The following is a 21944-nucleotide window of genomic DNA, read 5'->3' on the forward strand; positions in this document are numbered from 1 at the left end:
CTTACTTAGTTCTGTACAAGCTGGTTTTATGGTTCTGACCCTTTTGTTTCTATCTATTAAGTAAGCAGCCACTATTTGAGTCTGCGCACCACTGGAAATGAATGATCAGTTAGATGTAAATAAGTACAAATAGTAAAATAAAAGTAAAGATACCTCCAAGTCAACTTGAATCTAGATGACTGCATTGTAACAGTTCTTTCTTGACAGTGCTATGAAAGTAATTTGCCATTGCCTTCTTATGGAACATTTGTTTTTTCTTCCTGTCTAGCCAAGAGCCTTGGAATTCCAAGGCAGTCTCCCTTTCAATAAAAACAAGGGCCAACTTTGCCTAATGCCCAAAACCAACTGAGGCAGTGACTAGATTATCCTTCGTCAAAAACAACTAAGGCTACAATTCTATTTCCTCTTTGCAGAAAGTGGCTAACAGTGAAGTTATATTTTTTTACAATCTTAGCACATTCTATACATAGTCACTGTTACTCCATTTTTCAATCAAGAGCCGTCAAAGTGGTTGTGGAAAATCTCCAACATGTGCAAAAGATATTTTTAAATTCTTTCACTGACTTCTCTTTCTAATATTATATGTTTTCCCGACTTACCAAATTATCTTGTCATGAGTACTTATGTTCTCTTGTGACATGGTGATGAGGAGACGTGGTAGCTGAATATCAATGAAGAAGGAAAGATCATTTGCCTCCCAGCCCATATCCAAAAGGTGAAGGAGACATGTCTGCACACAGGACAAGGCAGGCAGTAATGATCTAAACAAATAATAATCCAATGAAATTGAGTGTTGTTATGTTCAAGACATCCTGCTTATACAATGTATAATTTAGCTATCAGAAGATTGTATAACAGCTGCCAACTTAGATGGCTTTACAAGGCATCTTCATCATGGTCAAGAGCCTAAATGGGCAGTGCACTTTGAAGCACAGGAACAGCCAGATGCTGGCAGGTGAACAGCATGGTAAACTATTCTATTTTCAGAGCTATCCAGATGTAGCAAAATGGACTCCAGATGATTGGACTCTTTCCATTGGGAAGGCAGGCAGCGCTTACGATTTTGTTGATATAGCATCTTTCCTTTTAGTGTCATCTAGCTGCATGCAGAATATAGCTTTCATTCTTCCTATGCCAAGGGAATGATAGCTCACCATCTCCATAGTGGGAACAGTTGTGCTCAGTTATGTCAGTAAGGGAAATACTGCTTCCCCTACAAAAAATGCATATGCCTAATGGCATATTGAAATCCCTTTTCTGACTCTTACTCCACACAGTGATTACTTCTAAACTTATCACAATAAATTGAGATCCAACGAAGAAACAACTAAGAGACCATTGCATGGAAATCAGCAAATCTTTACATGTTTACAGTAACCACAGCCACTCATTCTGCCTAAGGCTTGATTAGTCAAATTTAATGTGACATAAAATGTGGCACTGCAGCCTTGTTTACCTGGAATGTACCAGAAATGAAGCCATGGTTTGGTTTTAGTTTAAAGCTTTATTTTCTCATTTCTTCAGAAAGACAAAACCAGAGTCCTGCATTTCTGTATCAGTCTATGTGTAGTTGTTAGCTATGCTGGTTTGCTAATATATCACTAAGCCAGCTTTATAAAGTATACAAACTGATCTAAATACTACTGAATTGCGGGAAAACCAAACTCTACTTAATTAAGACCTCCTGATATGCTTGTAGTGCAGGTTTCTAAAAAGACATTTCAGGATCTCTGTTTCTAGGAGAAAGTTTAATTTGATAGACCAAGACAGCCGAGCTGATTTTTTTACAACTCACTATTTGGAATAATAGTTTCTATGAATGATATAATCAAAACATACAGATGTCTGTTCCTGTGACTCAACAGTTTGGCAGTTAACTCAAAAAAAATTTTTTTCCAAGAGAAAACAGCATTCAACCTAGTAACAATCTGAACAATGAAGTAGTCTCAGAGAAACTGACCCCTTCCTTATCACCTGCTATGAACAATACATGGTGATTATTTATTTACAATATTTGTACGCTATTCATTCCTGATGGCTCTGAGAAGCTAATAATCAGTTACACCATTAAAAAAATAAATAAAAATCTGAATAAAAATCCATACAAAAATAATAAAAATCTGAATAGTTTCATAAGGGATAAAAATAGTAATATAAAGTCACACATCCACGGATGCATCCGAATATTCAAAGAATGCCTTCCTAAGCCAGGCCTTACCTGCTTTCCTGAACTCTAGGAAGGAAGAGGTAGAAAGGTTCTCCATTCATCTGACTGGACTGGTAGATGAATATGGGAGAAGGCAGACCCTCAGTAACCCAATAATTATCCAGAACAAAGCTAAACATCTAGAGCTTATTAAACTAGGGAACTTATTAAGCAAAAGAAACCAACACCCAGACCTTCTACAAGAATAAGGTGAACTTGATCACTCAAGGAGCCAAATAGGTAAGGATCCAAAGTAAGCAAACAACAACAGTTTATAAATTCTTCACAGAAGGACCAACTGCTATCAAGATCAATTACCAAGATAAGCAATAAGACTATAGAGTAATTTTGCATGCTTTATGAATGATGCTCATACTTGTCACTGTAGTTGTTAAATCCTTTCAAAGCATTGACCAAGAAATGAAGCAGCTGATAGAAGGATTCCCGTATTTCTCGGTGTAATTCAGCCCCACACCCTTCTAAGTGTCCAAAATAGCTGTAAACAAACAAACAAAAAACAAAAATAGAAAGGCTGGCTGGTGAACCACGTCATAAACCCATCACTGGATGATACAAACATTACATAAATACGTATTTATTTATTTATCGTATTTTTATCACCGCCCATCTCCCCCACATGGGGGACCCTGGGCGGTTCACAGTAAAAACACTTTAAAATTCAATAAAATTATAAATAATACCAATATTTCAATAAACATAAAATACAATAAAATCGAAATAAGGGCAGATCAAATTCAGCCCATAAAGGGATAAGGCTGGTTCCTGCAGGGCTAGGGAACTAACCAGCCCCAAAATGGCTCTTCCTCTCCCCACTCCAAGCATGGTGACAAAACCAGGTTTTCAGCTGTTTTCTGAAGTCCAGAAGAGAGGGGGCTAACCGCATTTCCGGGGGAAGGATGTTCCAAAGGGCGGGAGGGATGTGTGTGTGTGTGTGTATATATGTGTATATATATCTGACTGGACTGGCAGATGAATATGGGAGAAGGCAGACCCTCAGTAACCCAATAATAACAATAACAATAACAATTATATATATATATATATATATATATATATATATATATATATATATATATATAGGATGTGGCGCTCAGTAACCCAATAATAACAATAACAATAACAATTATATATATATATATATAGGATGTGGGGATAGGCCACTCCAGGGAACAACTGGACATTCCAGAATATACCACTCCAGTTATTTGCAGGAGATTCTGTTTTCCAAAGTACAGGAAATAATTTGTGATGTTTTAGATGTGGCTCAGCTTGAAACAGTATCAGATAGGTACAGTGGTGCTTAAAAGTGTGTGAACCTTTTTTTGTTTAATGTTTTTGACTCATTTGTTTAACTGGGTTCTCTTTATCTAGTTTCAGGAATTGTGTGGAGAACAGATCACACTTTAGGTCATATTTATACAGAAATATTGAAAATTAAAGAAGATTCACAAACTTTTAAGCACCATTGTAGACAGACAGACATCCCTCGATCCTAGACCAATAATATTTTATGCTATTTTCATATTGTATTTATTTCATTATTTCACTGATTTAGTACAATTTGTATGCTGCTCTGAACCAAAATGAGGCTCAGAGGCAGTTACAAAATAATATGAGCATCAGAGTAAAAGCAATAGTAAAACAAATGGCAAAACAGAACAGCATTGCCCCAAACAGCCAACAACATCCATACCCAAAGAAACAAGGTTCCCTCTTCAAAAATCTACCCCAAGGCTCTCTGGAATGGCCGTATTTTAATGGCTTTCTGAAAAACCAACAGGGCGGGGACCAGTCTAATCTCAGGAGGAAGACTGTTCAAGAAAAGGGAGGCTGTGGCTGAGAAGATGACATTCCTTATGAGAAAGGATGCAAAGAGAGCCCATCTTTCCCTATCTTACTGGGCAGGCATAAGCCAGGGACAGCAAGTCCAATATTTTGATCTGCCATTTTAATAACTTAATTTTCTTCTCAGATATCACATTAGGATTCAGGTGATGCGATCAAATGTCTTGATGCTTCTCAGTTAAATTCAAAAACAAGGGGCTCCTGATTAGTTCCACGAGACAGGGACATGAAGAATTAATCTTCTTTCCTACACTGCTTCCGCCATTCTAAATTCTCACCTTATCTACTCTCAACTACACTGGAGAAGAAAGCATTCTTTAAGAATAAATTCCCAGGACCCTTTAATAAAAAATCAGAACAACTTTTACCTGTTCTACAATTAAAACAATAAAATAAAGCAAAAAATTCAGGTGAAGCGTGAGATGAGATATTTGCAAATGATCTTTATGCTAACTTGTGGCCCAGCTACTATTGTTACTGACTGGGAATTCAGGCAACTGTAGTTCCAAAGTATTTGTAAAATGACAGATTGAGGAGATTGAACTACCCTCTGCAAAGAGATCTAAAATGATCAAGTGTCAGGAGAGATGGTTTTCATCATGTCTTACTTTGTGAAGTCTTTCTGGCAAGCTAAAAGTTCCAGCAGGAAAATTATGCAAGGTGGAACAAAACAGTGAGGTTGGCTAAGGGATTTTAGGCACTGGAGGATCATCTTCAGCACTTCCAAAATGTTTTTGGCTTGAGCTTTCCTCAAAGCAAGGACTTTCAGGACACTGGGGATAAAACACACACAAATCCAAATGCAATGACAGAATAACACCATTATCATCATCAGATGCTGGGACATTCTCACATGGAACAGAATTCAGATTTAACAAAATCTTGGCAGGGAAAAAGCTGTATGTTGTGTACTTTTCTCTGCTAAGACAGTTTAAAATCTCACAAGAGTCTTGCTGAAGTTGCAGATGAAGATTAAAAAGATCACATCTTTTCACCAAGTTAGCACGCACAGCAACTAGGGTTAGCATTGCTCACCCTGGATCTTGGAGCATCTGGATGATTCCTTTCCACTATGCCAGTGTTTCTCAACCTTGGCAACCTTAAAATACGTGGACTTCAACTCCCAGACTTCCCAAGCAAGCCATGCTGGCTGGGAAATTCTGGGAGTTGAAGTTCACATATCTTAAAGTTGCCAAGGTTGAGAAACACTGCACTATTCTGTCAAGTCTCATGTCCCAGTTAGAACTACTATCAATTTCACAACAATGCTCACCATATTTCCTACACTAGCACTGTTGGCAAAATAGCTTTCAGCTTGTTAGTATCTTTATCTTTAAAGATAAGCATTGCCTGAAGGAATCAGAGGAAAACGCTAATTCTGTTGTCTTATGCAATTTCAAAGAGAAATTTAAGCTCCATATTTGCTTTGTCCTGACATAAACTGGGGTTGCTCTCGAACATTCAAAGTTACTTCCTACACTTCTTTTCTGTTGGGTAATATCTGTTCTAGAATTCTCTCAACTGCAACAATTATTCTCCTTACTAAAACATGAACTATTTTGCTCTGTTTAAATATTGAAATAACTATGAAAATAATCTTCCCTTGCATTTGCTCCCTCTCTGTTTAATATTTGGGGTTCGAAGTTTGCTATGAAATCTCTTGTGTTCTTTCTAGACTATAACTTATAGGGTTAAACAACATATTCCACTCCTGAAAACTCTAAAGCGGAAAATAGTCAGCCCTGTACGTAGATTTGCACCCAGTATACTATTTGGCTCACCTTTCATGGGAAAGAGACTGATCCTTGATGAAGTCCAGAACGTCTTTCAAGATGGGATATTTCTCCTTTATGCTGGGCGCAGGTTTAGATTCTTCCATGGAGCGGAAGGAGAGGAGCCGGAGCCGTCCACGGCTGAATGGAGGCTTGCGGGTTGGGGTGGAAGGGGGGGACAAGGATTCTTCTTGCTCTGAGTTTTTTTCCAGGGCGCTACTCTGTGGTGCTGAAGCTAGTTCTGTCTGTGGGGAATCGGGCACTTGCTTTTTCTTTTGTTCAGAGTCTTGGCCTCCCTCTGGGAAAGGAAAACCAGTTGCTTCACAAGCAGGTGAGGGATGTGATGCTTGGAAATCTGCTTCTACTACAGAACTTGTCCTTTGGTATTTACCATCAGGGCCTTGCCCGTGGTCCTCCAGGTTATCAGAGTCGTAACCTTCTGACTTGGTCCGTACAGGCAAAAAATTCAGCAAAAGAAGACTTTTCTGGATACACTGCTGTGCTACAGTGGAAGGCAATGTACGTTTTGTAAGAACAGCACAAGCAACACTCTGCACCCTAAAATCTCAGATCATTCTTACAGCATTTCTTTACAAAATTGGAACACCCACCTTCGGAATATAGCAATTCTGAATGAAGGAATGAAGGAATGAATGAGGCAGACTATAAAAAAGCAATACAAATTTCACACATATTAAAGTAGCTATTAGAATAACGGTTTGGATGAGGTTCTTCTGCAAACTTCAGGGCTGCCTCAAGACTCTCCTCTTGCACAGCAGTGCACTGTTTTGCCAGCCCAGTCAATGGCAAACTGAGACTGGATGCTAGGGAGAGAATGAATGGTGTGTAATTCAAACATAGTGTCAGTTGGTGATGAGACCTTGAGACTTACTGAGAGACAGAAAAGCCAGTCATCTTCAGATGAGCCAGGCATTTCTAGAAATGTAAGTAGAAGGCCACAGCAATCCACTGTGGCTGTAGCACGTTCCCCAAATTGCCTAAGAGGAATGTAACTAAACTTGCTCACTTGCTAAGGATCCTAATTCAAGGGGTTAGTGCTTACTGTTAAATCCTTGAATGGCTTGGAGCCCAAATATCTGAAGGAGTATCTCAGGCATAAAGATCAGAGAAGAGCCCCTTTTTTACGTTGATCTACTATCTTCAAATAAATCAGCCTTCTTCGGTGCTGCCTTGATTTTGGAATGCCTTTTTAAAAGGGATATACCTGATACTGATGCCATGCCATGCCATGCTATGCATATATATGTGTGTACCACATTAAAACTTAATTTGTTTAGGATTTTTAAAAATATAAATCCAAACATTTTAATATTTATGTGTGTGTATTTTAAATAGTTGATTTAATTTTAAGATTCTGGATTATGTTTAGATTTTAGGTTGTATTATTGTAAGGAATATTTAATCTCTAACTACTGCTCTGAGATGCTTGTGGAAGTTAAGGAATAATATATGCATTTCTGAACTAAATAACCAGGGCTGTGTAATTTTAAAAAGAGACTTAACGAGTTTAAAAACAGAAAAAAGAATTAATTGGCAAAAAAAAATGATTTAAGAAAATTATAAACAAACTAGGAGACAAGAGGAATTTGGAACTTTTGTACTTTTGCTGCGAGATCTGAAAAACAAATATATAATTAAATAATACACCCATGGGAAATGACTGAAATGGAACTAAGTCCATATAAGGAACTGAGATTCTCTGAATATTACAAATGGGCACTCTAGAGGGGACTAAAGGACCAGGCAGAACGGAAAGGAAAGGAAAGGAAAGGAAAGGAAAGGAAAGGAAAGGAAAGGAAAGAGGCGAGTGCATCTATCAACTTTTAAACTAAGGTTTTAAAATGGCCAACCCTGGTATAACTTTTGAGTTACTCAAAGAGTTCTTCAAAAAATGGACTGAGATATTAATAATTAATATCTTAGAAAGCGTGTTTTGTTTATTTATTATTGCCTTTGTTCCTTTTTCCTTTTCCTTTTCCTCTTTCTTTCTTTCTCTCATACTTTTCAAACTTCTTTCTTACTTTTCTTTAATCTTTTAGTTTAGTTTGTCTTTATTTTTACTATGTCTATTAAAATCTTCAATAAAATTTTTACAAAAAAAGGTGCTTTGGAGTAGGCACGGGTGCGCATGTTATGCCTGTTTGCCCTTAAAGCTGTGTCTTTTCCTGGGTTCACATGATAGGTGTGTCTGTGAAATGCAAATGTATGCAAATCTAAAGAGGCAGATTGCTATTACATTTAAGCTCCTGAAGCATCTGTATAACGACCAAGCAGCAACAGTAAGAACAGACCACGGAACAACGGACTGGTTTAAGATTGGGAAAGGAGTACGGCAGGGCTGTATACTCTCACCCTACCTATTCAACTTGTACGCAGAACACATCATGCGACATGCTGGGCTTGAGGAATCCAAGGCTGGAGTTAAAATCGCTGGAAGAAACATTAACAATCTCAGATATGCAGATGATACCACTTTGATGGCTGAAAGTGAGGAGGAACTGAGGAGCCTTATGATGAAGGTGAAAGAAGGAAGTGCAAAAGCTGGCTTGCAGCTAAACCTCAAAAAAACTAAGATTATGGCAACCAGTTTGATTGATAACTGGCAAATAGAGGGAGAAAATGTAGAAGCAGTGAAAGACTTTGTATTTCTAGGTGCGAAGATTACTGCAGATGCTGACTGCAGTCAGGAAATCAGAAGACGCTTAATCCTTGGGAGAAGAGCAATGACCAATCTCGATAAAATAGTTAAGAGCAGAGACTTCACACTGACAACAAAGGTCTGCATAGTTAAAGCAATGGTGTTCCCCGTAGTAACATATGGCTGCGAGAGCTGGACCATAAGGAAGGCTGAGAGAAGGAAGATAGATGCTTTGGAACTGTGGTGTTGGAGGAAAATTCTGAGAGTGCCTTGGACTGCAAGAAGATCAAACCAGTCCATCCTCCAGGAAATAAAGCCAGACTGCTCACTTGAGGGAATGATATTAAAGGCAAAACTGAAATACTTTGGCCACATAATGAGAAGACAGGACACCCTGGAGAAGATGCTGATGCTAGGGAGAGTGGAAGGCAAAAGGAAGAGGGGCCGACCAAGGGCAAGGTGGATGGATGATATTCTAGAGGTGACGGACTCGTCCCTGGGGGATCTGGGGGTGTTGACGACCGACAGGAAGCTCTGGCGTGGGTTGGTCCATGAAGTCACGAAGAGTCGGAAGCGACTGAATGAATAAACAACTACAAATAATTTTAGCACCTCTCTTAATTCAATCCTTACTAATTCAATTGTGAGGCATCATGGAATAACAGGTCAAGCATGTGAATAAACTGAAAACGATACGTAACACCATAATAAATACATCTGTTCTTAAGGCTTTGGACAACTTCCTTCTGCTTTCCCCCTTTCATAAAGTTGGCAGATGGGAAAAAGCAAGGATGGCAAACAGAGGCGAGTGCAGAAAGAGACTTACCAAGACATTCTGGGTTTACCTCGCTCATCTCACCAGCCTGCTGCTCCTCTCCGTCACTTCTCTGGCCCATGAGGAATTTCTGCTTCATTTCCAGCTGCAGAAAAGGGAGTTTAAAAAAGAATGAAAGGGTTTCACATTTGCTTTTCCCAGATGACATCTCCACAAACACATTTCCTCACAATGAGTGGAGATCAACAATTCAATGGAATTGTATTACAAGTCCAGATATTAAAAAAAACAAGAACAAAAACAAAGCCCCAGACCAGTGTTTCTCAACATTGACCACTTGAAGAAGTGGACTTCAACTCTCAGAATTCCCCAGTCAGCCTTTCTGGCTGAGGAATTCTGGGAGTTAAAGTCCACACGTCTTCAAGTGGCCAACGTTGAGAAACACTGCCCTAGACAAATACAGGAATGGGCAGCTTATAGACCAGGTACTACTAACAGGCCTAATTTTGAAAGTGATCAGTTCAGATTTCTGCAAAGCACATGGCCTTTGGAAGACAGATTGCATCAGGAAGTGTATGGCCCTCAATAGGATTAATGGGTTAACAATGTAATTTTCATGTCATTTCCTACACAGGCAAGCATACTGCTAACTCATCAAGAAAGCCAATGGATAAGTGAAAGGTACGCTTGTGTCAGGGCTGGACATTTAAGTCAATCTCTCCTTCCTACGGAAAGTTAGTATGCCTGGGGCGGGGGGGCAGGCAGCTCTAGCTAAACATTCTTCCTGACACATACAGTAGTGGATTTTATGCTATTTTTAAAATGAAAATTTGGGAGCCCTCACCTCCTGTTTAGAGGTACAAAAGATGTTGACCAAGTCCACAGAAATGGGTTTTGCAGGATTAATTGCCCCATAAAAGAAAAGTTGATTAATGCTACTAAAAGAAAGAGATCCTCAAATATTTAAGCAGTATCTGACCAATTTTGAACAGCTTTGTAACATGCCAACTCTGTGACCCACTTAGTAAATGAGGAACATATGGAAACACTTAGCAGACCTCTTACCATCCATATTCTGATCCCATCTGCCAGTAAATATACTTGTGCAAATTCTTCATTTAAAGGAGTTTTGCCTCCACTGTTCACTGTAAGGACAAAAAGATGGAGGTAAGAACAGAGATCCTTTTAGCCTCTTCTGATCACGCAGCTGATTTGGGATGACATTCAAACAATTCCAGGGATTATGACGGATCTTTGGCATCACTACTGTAGATCACCAAACTTTTGCTGCAGGGCCAACTTATGCAAGTAATCACGCTAATGGTGAAGCTCTCTGGGGCAGGACAATCTCAGCCTGCAAGTTTGATTTTTGCCTTCATAAGAGAAACTTTGTTTCCTGCCCACAAAGAATTCAGCCTTTCTCACACCATACTATTTTGGAGCATCAATGTGCTCTTTGACCCTGTGCTGTCCCTGAATGCTCAGGGCAGAGTGGAGCCAAGAGTGCTTATTTTCATCTGGATATGATTTACCGTTTACCAGCTATGTCCCTTCCTGGAGAGATCTGACTGTTACCCACAACCAGTTACACCCCAATTAAATTACTGCAGTGTGCTCTATGTGAGGTTCCCCATACAGGAGGTCCAGAAATTGCAAAGGGTTTGAAATGTATAGCAACTTCTGTTGGGTACATCATGGTGGGTACATATAACACCTGTTCCAGCTAAGCTGCATTGACTCCCAGTCACTTTCTGAGCCAAATTCAGGGTGCCTGTTGCTGCATATAAATCTTTATACTGCTTAGGCCTCTCCTGCCAAAAGAAACGGTTTACTCTACGTGGAGTAACTGGAGGACGAGTTCTGCACATGGAGGCATTTTGCATGTGATGTCCTACCAAAAGCCTCATCTGAAATCAGCTAGGACTAGGGCCTTTCTGGCAGTGGTGCCAGGGCTATGGAATTCCCAGGGCTATGGAATTCCCGCCTGCAGACTGCTTGGCCAGCTTTTTCCTTGTGTATTTTAAGAAAAGTCTAAACTGTATTTTTATACCTTCGCCCTTTACACCTGTAATATGTTCTCAGATTTTTAATGTTGGTGCTAGGTATTCTGGGTTATACTTTATTCTTTTGATGCTGAGATATTATGATTTTTAAATTATTTTCCATTGTCTTATGATGCTGTTACTTTTATCTTGTTCTATATTTACTTTTGGTTCAGATGGCTATTTATTGGAATTGTTAATGGCAATATGTCAGCTTTGCGGGAAGCATGATATCAATCAGTCAATCAGTCTTGCTCCTGTGCTAAGGAAGGATCACATCCTCCTGTATTCATCATTTATTTATTAAACTGATTATACTGCTGACCACTGAAATCTCTCAGGATTTATGACAAAATATACAGTCTGAAGTACCTTGCCATCTGTTTTGCTGCATACATAAACAGACCTTAAGTTGATTTCACAAAAAGAAAAATGGCTGTACGCCTGTTATTATATATGTATTCTTAGTTCAAGGCACAATGATTTAGTTGCATCTTACAAGAAACAGTTATGGCTACCCAATGGGAGTTCCGATTCAAAACTGCTGACAAATTCAGGATTCCATCAAGAGTTATCGTAAATTCAGGGTTTTGTAAGTCCGTCTCATGAACAGGCGTAACAGAAAATCAATTTAATCATCATTAGAATAACATATGGGAGGCAGCTTTAGAAAAGGAACATTTTGTTTGATTTGGGGGCCATAATTTGAAGTTTATGGATAAGTTTCTTGCTTCTTAATTTATCTGACTTAAAAATTATATTTTAGATCTTTTTTATTTAACATACATGTTTAAGTGGAAATATGGGCTCCATAGCCATTCTCAAAAAATAAAAATGGTGTGAATCGAAAGCTCAGTTCTTTCTTCAGGAATATGTCTACTTGTCTAGAAAAAAAAGTAAGTTGGAGGTGGTAGGGAGTATCAGTTTGCTTTTGAGGAAATGAATTTTGGGGATAAACAACATCCAACGTCAGCCATTTTATGACCAGTAAACAGAGCATCTTTTTGGAATAAAGGAGCCCCGCCCCTCTACCCAAGATATCCATTTTGTGAGAATTCTCAGAATATGATTTCAATATTCCAATTGTGACTGGTCCTTTATGTCTGGCCACTCATTCTTTAACATCTTGAGTAGGTGGGGGCTAAAGAAGCAGGAGGAGACTGTAGCTCTATATCTTGTTTTTGGACTCTGCAGATATGGTTGGCCAGTATGGAAAACAATGGGATAGACTAAACAGAAAAGAAGTCACGTCCGCAGGACTGGTCTCTAAATCAGTCAAAGGACAAGGCACACCTTTCCTGTAAGGTGCAAAATCTTTCTGGATCCTTCTTAAAGATGTGACAAAGCTTTGCTGAGGAGAAAAATAGCTAACTGACCTCTCTCTGCTACTTCCAGAATTCCCAGCTGCCTTGGTCTATGACTTTAGAGTACTTTCAGGATCTATGTTTTCACCTTTCATGTGAGCTGTGAGCTGTTTAATTACATCAAGGACCAGAATGATATGTTACAACCCAACACCCCTGTATTTTCTCTAAGAAGACTTGGCCAAATGGGATTACAGAAGGTATGAAAGGGCCTGCTGTATTTTGATGTATAAGAATCACAAAGTAATCTTGCAAACGCGCCCAAACCAAATATGATACCCCATCATCGTGTCTTGGAAATTGGACATATTTTAAAATATTCACAGGAGAACATTCAGAGGAGTGGCTTCCCATACCAAGCTTCCTAGGTAAAGTTAACTTGTGTGCTCCTTCCTTGCCAGTAACACTATTTATTCCTGAAGCCACAGGCTTCAGGTTTTTCCTTGTATGTAAAGTGAGGCATGTCAAGGTACAAATATTATGGAGGAAACATGCAAGCTGCACTTTACAGGTGAATTTTAAATAACAACTTTCCACATACTGGTGATCTCTTGATGTGCTAGGCTACAATTCCCATAATCCTCCAGCTGCCACAACATCTGAATGTTCACTGTCATCCAGCACATCTGGAGGGTACCAGGTCAGGGAAGGCTGCTATGTAATATGAGCAGCAGTCTTCGTTATGAGTATATATTCACTAATGTAGAAGTTACCATATTTTTGCAGCTTCCCATACAAATCTGGAGAGAGATACACCAAAGCAGCAAATGTAGACTGGACAGCTTGATCGATAGTGGAACCAGCAATTATATCAGTCTTTGGGGCCTGTTTATTACATGCCTGTAAGAGTCCTTTGAAAAGTTCAGAATTTGGCCCACAGAACTCCTGGGCAGGGTCTGACTTTGAGAACTCAAGGAGAAATTTATGGCAGCATTTGGCATCTGAGTTGATTGCCTAAAAAAGAACATCAGAAGAGATATAAGCATTAACCTCTACTTCAACCCAACTCAAAGTCCCTAATGATTATTTCTATAAACATTATAAGATCCAATCTCAATGTGGACATTAAAAGAAATAATGTTAAAAGGCTGCAGACAGACAAATGTTATACTATTATACTATGAGAATGAGCCAAGCTATTCTCTTTCTTTACTTATATGTTGTCTTCTGCTGCTCCCTCAGTGTGACCAAGAGATTAGACTTCCATCTTATTTATTCAATAAATACATTTTGGATTAATCAATTTAATAAGAGGGTTGGCAACACTGTATACACAAGCAGCAGGGCCTCCGTGCTTCCCCAAATTAAGCTAAAATTTTGAAAAAAAAACACTGAAATCTTGCAAGATCACAAAACCACATGAAATTTTGCATAAGGATGCCAATATGTTATGTAGGATCTCACCTAAAAGTGAGACCATAAAATCTTACGATAGTTAGCAATCTTGTGAAATTTCAGACAATTTCCTTATGGGGGAAAGGCAGAATATGGTGCGAGAAGGTGGCCAACTTCTGACTTAATGTGTTGTCTAATTCAAACTGTTGGTTGGTTTAATTAAGTTCTGTTGAAAAGTGATCTTCATGAATTGGGGATGATGTTGGCTTGTTTCCTTTAGTCACAGTTAAGGTAGCTAAGCGGCTACAACAAAATGACATGTTATAGTCACTGAAAGTTCAGTATTAGGAGGCAGTACAAAAAGAAAGGAAAATGTATAAAACTAACAGAAGCTAAGATTAATTTCAAAAATCATGCTCATGATTATAACAGAATTGGTCCAAAGTTTTCTTCTTTGGATCATAAAAACTTTGAATCAGATTGAATAAAAACTTATCTTAGATGCAGTTAAAAAAATAATAATTTTATGTTGGAAATTCCAAAAAGAAGTTCTCCTACTAAATAAATTCTGGAAGGTTCTCACAGATAAAGAAGCATATCCATTAATCCTAAAAATCTGGGGATCCATTTTCTACATTCTTAACTGAGGTGGAATTAGGGCAGTAAGAGAAAGTTGTGGTCTTACTTCCTGCTTCCAGAGTCTACAGAGATGGTTGGCTTCACCATGAGAGGGAAAAATCAGCGAACTAGCAAAGGTTTCAACTTGGTTATTCAAGTATCAGTAACGATGCAACAATTTATTAAAGGAAATAAAATCTTGAAAGATAAATCTGTATGACCTTTGCACGCTTTCTTTTGTGGCTTTGCAACTTCTTATAACAATCCCATAATTTCAAGTTCTTTTCAAAAAGTAGATGCGAATAAATCTTTGCTTTTAGCTATAGTCCAGCACAGTGCTGTAGGCTAAGTATTCCAGAGAAGGAAGTAAAAGAATGTCCATGATAACAAAGATCACATGACAACTAGACAGGATCTCTCAAGAAATTGTAAAATTAGGGAGGAAAAAAAAGAGATTCCTCCCACTGTCGGGAATGAAACCTAGCCTAATTACAGCTGCCTCATGAGTGAAGCTGAAAGGTCTTTTAATCCAAATTCTGTCCCATTCTATCCTTAGTCTTGATCGCTTGTTCTGATATAAACTGTGGTCAAATTTGAACCACTGAATTACTATATAACAGCTATCAGAAAAGGAGGGAAAAAATGGCCAAAAGGCTCTCTGAATTGGTGTTACTAAGTGTGAGCAGCCAACCTTAATACCTTTTCATTTTCCTGCTGGGTTTGGCTTTGCTTCCTGCCTTCTGGTGTTTGCTCAGAACGCATCCGATGCCTGAAGACAGGTTTCCATAAAGGAGAGTTAAGAACCGCTGCCACTTCTGTAGGAGGCAATTCTATTTCACCTCCTACTCCTGGAGGGAGAGAATAAAGACTAAGTTAGAATAGCAGAGGCTTTACCTCTGTTAAATTTAATGTATTTTAAGATTACAGGCTGAAAATGTAAAGTCAGTAGAAAATGAAAAAGAAATTCACTATCAAAGCCAGCCAATATACTTAAAGTTTTAGAGACTGGCACTCCTGCACACTTGCTCCCACTCCTTCTGAGACTCTCAATATATGCATTCTGTGTTGCTGTAGGTTGTAGTGCTCTTTCTTTTCTTTTGTTCTATTAAACTTTTTGGTTTGTTTTTCTGAAAGCCATCTTTGGGGGTGATGAGTTGGATGTTAGACCAACACATCCTTGGGGAACTGCAGTGGCTAAAGTAAAATAAAGCAAGTAAAAGCACCAGAGGCTAGATATCCCTGTTCTAATCCACTTTCTAGCAAACTTATTATTTATTCCCCTTCTGTCAGGATGAAGTGTCCCCCATCGAGGCTTACAACATTCTCTCTCTCTCTCTCTCTCTCTTTCTCTCTCTCTCTCTCACACACACACAGGCAAACACACCACACTTCAGGCAAGACCATCCTTTGAGGGTAGATGGGTGGGTGGGACATGGGAACACAGAAATTCTAAATGACAAATTCAGCTCCAATGTTGAGTATTTGTTTTAAAACACATTGTTTAGCATCTCTTCCGCTGTTTCCTAAATTTAGAGGCATTTTTAAATATAAACCTTGAGAATAAAAAATGCAGGTCAGCAATGGGTTTCAGCTCTCTCAGGAGTATCAAGGGCTTGAAAAGGAACAAAATTAAACTAATAATTACTCACCCTGTGAAGATTTCAACACCATACTCTGTGAAGCCAGGCGCCCCATTAGCTTGGCCACGAGAAGATACAAATCCAGGCCCCAAGAAATGTCAACATCGGGCAATCCATAGGCTGTGACAGAAAACTTGTAGCCCCACTCATTATTACTGCTATCAGAGTGAAAGAGAAACTGCAGCCGAGGACCAGCTTTGAAGGTCACTTTCTATGGAGCAATAAAACAGCCACATTTTTGTAGGTGTAACAGGTTAGAAAAACAAGTTAAGATCAGGCATCAGAGGTAGGAACGCCAACCCACCAACCATGTATCTCTTGCTTAGAATCTGGAGATTGCTCACCTTGGGCCACTTATCTGTGCCAACTTTGGTATCGTAGCGAGTTTTTGCGCCTTTGGCATCAGTAAATTCCAGGTAATCATACCTACAAATGTTTTTGAAGAGATTAAAATACAAGCTTTGGGTGGGCTAATTTTGGCACCCTTTGTCTGATTAATCTGGGAAACAAGACATGCAACTAAGCCCACAAGACAGTTTTTTCATTACAGATATTGAAGGGCCACCAACACTCCTGATAGAAAGAAGGCCCCTTATGGTGCTGAAGGAAAACAGAGAGTCAGTATGGAGAAGGGAGGTGCACAGCAAGCAGAAGCCCCCACCATGGGGGCAGTAGAAAGCCCAGTCTTCCCAAGAATATTGCTGAAAAGTTGCAAAGTACAAAGAAAGTGATTCTGATTTTTTTTCCAAATTAGGAAGTGATCTCGGAGGTACAGAGGAAAAGGACCAGTGCCCCCTAACCCCATGCTTGATATAACACCCTTCTTTGTATTTGTGCACACTGGAATAGAACACTGAGATATATATGACCCATTAAATCGAGGACAGAAAATCTTCTAGTATAAATCTAACAACCACACCATAACAAACTGTGTTGGCTGTGGCAATGCTTTCTGGAGGGCTGCAGGTCCCCCACACTACCCAAGGTCTTCTGAAGATATCAGAAGTAAGTTACTTGTGGTGGGGGTTACAAAGACACTTAACCCAACCGCTTGTTTCAGCAACTGATCCCCAAACCATCACAGTCAGCTTTCTAAATCAGAATCATGCTATTTGCTCATAAAGTCCATTTTTACTTCAGGGTTTCATTTCCTGAGACCCTTTTCACAGAATCGTATAGCTGAATCTAATACCCTCCTTTAGTGCAGGAATCCAGATTAAAGCAGCCTAGACAGGTGATTGTCCAGCCTTACAAACTGGATAAGCAGGAGCCCACCACTTCTCTGAGCAATGGTTCCAAGGCTGAACTACTCTTGTTGTTCAAATGTTAGGAAAAAACCTGCTAGAAAATCTGCTTTCTTGTAACTTCAATCCATTACACAAGGCCCTACACTATGGATCAAGAAAGGGACTTGACCTTCTTCTATGTGATAATCTTTCAGGTATTTGGAGAGTGCTATTATATCCTCCCTAGCAATCTTTTCTCAAGACAAAACGCTCTCAGCTCCCTCAATTTGTAGAGCTTCTCGTCCCTGATCACCCTCATTGCTCTTCTCCAAATTAGTTTGAATACTTCATCAAATGAGGTGCCCAGAATTGAAGATATTATTTGAGGTGGAATCTGACCAAAGGGGCACTATTACTTCCTACGACTTGGAAACTATACTGCTGCTGATGCCACCTAAAATTGCATTTGTAGCCACATCACAATACTGCTGACTTGTACTGTTTTCCAATAGTATTCCAGTATCTTCTTCACAAGTACTATTATCAAGCCCTGTACATCAGATGCTTCTGCATTTGAGTTTGTTTGCTAAATGAACAATTGCACAATTATTTCTATTAAATGTCATTCATTTACTTTTAGTCCATTACTCTCATCTACCCAGATCATTTCAAATTTCATACCCGTTCTCTAGGGCAGGGTCAGGAAGCTTTTTTTTGCTAAACGGCCAGATCCAGCCCGCCTCCACCACTGCAGGCACAGCTCGCAGGCCAGAGAGCTTGGCAGCCATTGGATGGTGCTGGCCCACTAACAAGGAGGCCTCTGATAGGCTGTCCCTGTTACCCAGGATGCCCTACCCCTGCCCCAGGCTGAGGCTTGGGCCTGGCAATCTGCTGGCTGCCCTCCGTTCTTAGCTCACGGACTGTACAAAAGCAGGCAGTGGGCCAGATTTGGCCCATGGGCTGTAGTTTGCCAACCCCTGCTCTAGGATATGAGATATCCAATCCAACTGTGTGTGGTCTGCAAATTCCATAAGCATTTCTACCACCAAGTCATTAATACAAATACTGAACAGTAGAGAACCAAGGACTTAACTGTGTTTAGCTATGTCAGCCGTTCTAGGTAGACCAGACTAGGAAACCAGTGCCATGTAGGTCAGTACTTTACTGTAAAGCTTTAATAACAGAATCTTGCAAGTCTGAATGCACTTCCTTTTTATCTTCATGTGAACTAAGAAGGGGCTTGTCTGAGATGTTTACTCCTGTTATATTCTTGGCCTTGGCTCAGGCCCCTTTTATCTGACCTTTGCCTTGGTAGCAGCTCTTCTTCCTGCCCTTTAAGGCCATTCCCTCTGCCCTCTACAAGCACACCACTCAATACCTCACAGTTTTTAACTAGATTAAACTGAGGATGCCACTTACAAAGTGACCTCCTGCACACAATAAACTGCAATCCCTACAAGAAACTGACTGCCATAATACATTTTCTTGTCCAGCAAACATCAGCAGTATAGGACCCGATGGGAAGAGGTATAAGATGTGAGACAAATGTTATCATGCAAAACCATCCACTTGTCTTCTTCCATTTTGGTTCTAGGTTTAAAATTCCTGACTCTTGAGAAAGCAGAGTCCTGGAACTGTTCTTACATAAACAATATAAGCACCACCTCTTTTGCAGTAGCTTCAAAATGCAGCTAATAAGGCCAAATGGAAATGCTAACAAAAAAGTGTTAATACAGGATTGACCAACTTGCCTCCGCTCCGTTTCACATCTTTCGTCAAACTCAACTTCGAAGTAAGTTGCTCCTGGGCAAAGGAAGACAGTAACGTCATGGCAGTTGTTATCATAATTATGGGGAGATTCTGCTGTCCATGTCCGTAGTACCACTGGCTGCTCCTGCTGCCAGCTTTCTATGCCCACCTGACACAAATAAAACCATAGAGGAGGAGCAGATATTAGTCAACTAATTAGTCAACTAGTCAACTATTAGTCAACTAAAGTTTGGTCTAGAAACAATTATGATTACTTGTCCAGTGGGTGCGTGGAAAATTAATTCAGAGCTCCAATTTAGGTCTTGACTTGTGTGATAGCAGTGAGCCTGCCCCCCCAGGGGTCTGTTTCTCTATTTTAAAAGCTGTATGCTGACTTTCAAAATTAGGTTTTCCTAAGATGGCTTAGAACAGAACTTCATATGCCAGAGCCTATAAACATGAGATTCAACTGAGGCCTCTGTAATGCTTTACAGATTTTTTTTGCATACTTTAAGCAAGAAAGAGAAATATCAGCTACAAGCATTGATAATAGTAAGCAGTAAACATAGAGGAGCACAGAGCTAAGATTCATCTAATGAATGTTTGAAAAAAGGAGACTTCTCAGTGCTACTCTGGCTACAACAGGTACTTATTTTTTAGATTTACTGTATATCCTGCTTTTTATCCAGAGCTCAGCACGGTATACAAAGTACTCCCTCTTCCTATTTTTCTCCAGTACAATAACACCCTGAGGTATGTTTAACTGAAAAAAACTGACTGGCCCAGTGAGATTCTATGGCTCAGAATGGACTAGAAACTGGGTCTCCCATTCCTAATCTAACATCTGAGCCATACCCAACACTGGCTCCCAGACTCCCTGAACTCCAAGGATATGCTCCACATATTTTCCTGGTCCTAAACTCTTTAACAGGTTCCTATCAGCATTTTACAGCAGACTCTAGAATGGAGCAGATAAACAAAAAGCTGGGATACAAACAGAAGAGTGTGTTCCAATCAAGGATAAGAGCATTCTAAGTCCCCCAGAAGCCTGTAATTTCAGTGCTTAACTATAACTTATCGCGTCCTCCACAGTGTTAATATCAATATTACAATCCCAGCACTTAATCAACAAAATGAAACATTGTTAAACATTTGTATTTTTTCTCAGGTTACCTTATTTGGACTGTTTTCAGACTCTGCAGACAGGTCGTTCAATAGTTTTGTCAACGTGCTAACATCCTGCAGGAGAGTCCCATGGGGAATGTCTAAAATGCAGAAATCCTGCAGGAAGGTCATCTAGGGAACATACAGTGCATCTGGTGTTACACTTGCAAAAAGAGAAACCTAACTGAATAGGCACTTGCTGTAAGAACTCATTCAGTTCACTCACCTGCTGACGAGCTACCATGGCAAAGACAGAGTTGCTTAATTTTTCCACAATGGTTTTCCCACTGTATTGGGACAGGAGGGACTCTAAAATTGTCCTAATATTTGATAGGAACTGTTGCACATCTAGACAAAAAAGAGCACAAAGCAACAGTTAAAGGAATATCAGCAACAGGATGCTGTCACTGGGTGCCCACTAAATATATTGGATTACATCTCCCCTCATCTTCAAAAAGACTAATGCTTATACCACTTTAGGGAAGGGTAGCCTAAAATGCTGGTGACTGCTTATGATTTTTAGCTCAGGTACTCACATTTTGTAAGGATTTCTACGGCAAGGCTCTTGGATGCCGCATCACTGCCTTTAAGCTGCAAGTAACACCAAGACAGGAGGCTACCCTGGACTGACCAGAATAAGGATGAGAGAACAGGGCCAGTATCTTGCAAGACAATGTCTTTCATCAACATTTCACACTGGGGGAAAAAATCAGTAAGTTCAAAGTTGTTAGAAATCAAAACTAGAAATCAAGCAACTACAATAAAGTGCACACCATTTTTTGGGCCTGAGAGGGGCCACATTTTCTACTTGTATCCTACCTGGGAGCCACAAGGGATGTGTAGCTGATGACCAGAGTACAGTAGATGCTGCCAGGTTTTTCAAATACTCTACCCTGTTTACTGGGGTTTTAGAGAGTTTAAGAAACAAAACTGGTCCTTTAATGTTGCCTTTAACCCTTGCCCCAAAACTAGCACATTTCAGGCAGATTTGGGGGAGGGTCCCAGGGGTATAATTTCACCCCTTAAGGTCCTGCCACAAGAAACTTGTATCCAAAAATTTCAGCCCTACCTACTCAAAGGATTTGCTAGGTGCAAATGAAGTCCTGCTATTACCTGTGGGCTGCCACTCCTAAATTAGAACAACTGAATGTTCTTGGAAGAGTGGTATTCATATCATACTTTTTTTTTCACTTTTCCACATTTATTATTTTTAAACACAAGTTAAAGAAACCACAGAAATTGCATTTCTTATGTCTAAGTGTCACAATCAAGAACAACAATAAAGCAGGGTAGGTAATATTTTGGCAGTCAATGGCCAAACTTGACTGAGGTGAAGGGACTGAGCGCTATAATGTGGGTGGGATCACATCACATAAGTACATTGGGTATGGGTATTTGGATTTTTTAAAAAACTGTGAAACAGCATTGGGCCATCAAGTTTATATCCTATGAGGAATCAAAACTAAAGCATTTCTGACACTTTACTGGCTATCCACTACCTCCACATGGTCTTAGTTCTTTCAAATAT

General features: G+C 39.6%; 1 protein-coding gene across 1 annotated transcript in view; it reads right to left on the reverse strand.

Moving 5' to 3' along the window:
- Window positions 1-21944, reverse strand: part of ZZEF1 (zinc finger ZZ-type and EF-hand domain containing 1) — a 91019-nt gene that overhangs the window by 32373 nt on the left and 36702 nt on the right. The window contains exons 19-32 of the mRNA XM_063298155.1: window positions 20953-21112; window positions 20643-20764; window positions 20426-20548; window positions 19255-19421; window positions 16622-16703; window positions 16287-16488; window positions 15337-15485; window positions 13398-13638; window positions 10344-10423; window positions 9330-9423; window positions 5854-6346; window positions 4681-4845; window positions 2583-2702; window positions 600-761 (exon numbers count right to left, since the gene is read on the reverse strand). Of these exons, the coding sequence (XP_063154225.1) occupies window positions 600-761; window positions 2583-2702; window positions 4681-4845; window positions 5854-6346; window positions 9330-9423; window positions 10344-10423; window positions 13398-13638; window positions 15337-15485; window positions 16287-16488; window positions 16622-16703; window positions 19255-19421; window positions 20426-20548; window positions 20643-20764; window positions 20953-21112 (2360 nt within the window). The remainder of the gene's footprint in view (window positions 1-599; window positions 762-2582; window positions 2703-4680; window positions 4846-5853; window positions 6347-9329; window positions 9424-10343; window positions 10424-13397; window positions 13639-15336; window positions 15486-16286; window positions 16489-16621; window positions 16704-19254; window positions 19422-20425; window positions 20549-20642; window positions 20765-20952; window positions 21113-21944) is intronic.

This window comes from Candoia aspera, chromosome 1 (assembly GCF_035149785.1).
Source record: "Candoia aspera isolate rCanAsp1 chromosome 1, rCanAsp1.hap2, whole genome shotgun sequence".
Lineage (NCBI taxonomy): Eukaryota > Metazoa > Chordata > Lepidosauria > Squamata > Boidae > Candoia > Candoia aspera.